We start from the raw sequence: 1,556 nt of genomic DNA on the forward strand, positions 1-1,556 counted from the left end.
TATAACACACCTTCTGTCACAAGGACAATAGACACCCCAACATAGTGTGCAAATAACACACCTTCTGTCATAAGGAATAGACAACCCAACATAGTGTGCATATAACACACCTTCTGTCACAAGGACAATAGACAACCCAACATAGTGTGCAGATAACACACCTTCTGTCACAAAGACAATAGATAACACACCTTCTGTCACAAAGACAATAGACAACCCAGCTTAGTGTGCATATAACACACCACCTGTCACAAGGACAATAGACAACCCAACATAGCGTGCGTATAACACACCTTCTGTCACAAGGACAATAGACAACCCAACATAGTGTGCGTATAACACACCTTCTGTCACAAGGACAATAGACAACCCAGCATAGTGTACATATGACAATAAACAACCCAGCATAGGGTGCATATAACACACCTTCTGTCACAAGGACAATAGACAACCCAATATAGTGTGCAGATAACACACCTTATATCGTACCACATGTGCATTCTACTTCATTCCATCTCCATCCCAGTCATTTCCGCGGCTATCCTGCAAGGTGCAGCCTACCCGTCCAACAGAGATATGCATACACGCCTACCTACGGCTGCCATTAGTACACGCCCACCTACGGCTGCCATTAGTACACGCCCACCTACAACTGCCATTTGTACACGCCTACCTACGGCTGCCATTAGTACACGCCTACCTACGGCTGCCATTAGTACCGTAACAGACTACGAGAACACATATACAGTCAGGGCTGCATATCCACCTATTTGCATATGATATGTCTGGCTATTCGCATATGACATATCTACCTGTTTGCCTATGCTATATGCCTATGCTATGTCTACCTAATCACATATAATATATCCCTATGCTATATCTACCTATTCACCTATAGTATATTTTCCCTTCCCACCAGAGGTCGTCATTCACCTTCGTTCCCTATCTCTCTCCCCCAGTCTTCCCCGCAGCTATCTAACTATTCACATATAATATATCCCTATGCTATATCTACCTATTCACATATAATATATCCCTATGCTATATCTACCTATTCACATATAATATATCCCAATGCTATATCTACCTATTCACATATAATATATCCCAATGCCATATCTACCTATTCACATTTAATATCCCTATGCTATATCTATCTATTCACATATAATATATCCCTATGCTATATCCACCTATTCACCTATAATACATCTCCTCATTCACCGTCGTTCCCTATCTCTCCCTCAGTCTTCCCTGCAGCTATCTACCTATTCACATACAATATATCCCTATGCTTTATCTACCTATTCACCTATACTATATCTTCTCATTCACCTTCGGACCCTATCTCTCCCTCAGTCTTTCCCGCAGCTATCCTGCAAGGGGCAGCCTTTCAGCCCAACAGAGACATCTGTGCCAACTACGGCGCCATTGGCGCAGTCATAGGCCACGAATGCACTCACGGGTTCGATGACCAGGGCAGGCAATTCGACCACTCCGGCAATATGACCAACTGGTGGACCGAGAAGGACACGGATAGGTGGGTGGGTGCGTGT

General features: G+C 43.8%; 1 protein-coding gene across 1 annotated transcript; it reads left to right on the top strand.

Annotated features, from left to right (window-relative positions):
• Positions 1-1,359: 1,359 nt before the first annotated feature.
• SARC_14188 (hypothetical protein) lies at positions 1,360-1,544 on the top strand (the record flags this gene model as incomplete). The annotated part of the gene is made up of 1 exon (XM_014291679.1): positions 1,360-1,544. A coding segment is annotated over one exon (185 nt), but the record flags the coding sequence as incomplete, so codon positions are not given.
• Between the last annotated feature and the right edge of the window lie 12 nt (positions 1,545-1,556).

The sequence above is a fragment of the Sphaeroforma arctica genome, assembly GCF_001186125.1.
Source record: "Sphaeroforma arctica JP610 unplaced genomic scaffold supercont1.4268, whole genome shotgun sequence".
Lineage (NCBI taxonomy): Eukaryota > Ichthyosporea > Ichthyophonida > Sphaeroforma > Sphaeroforma arctica.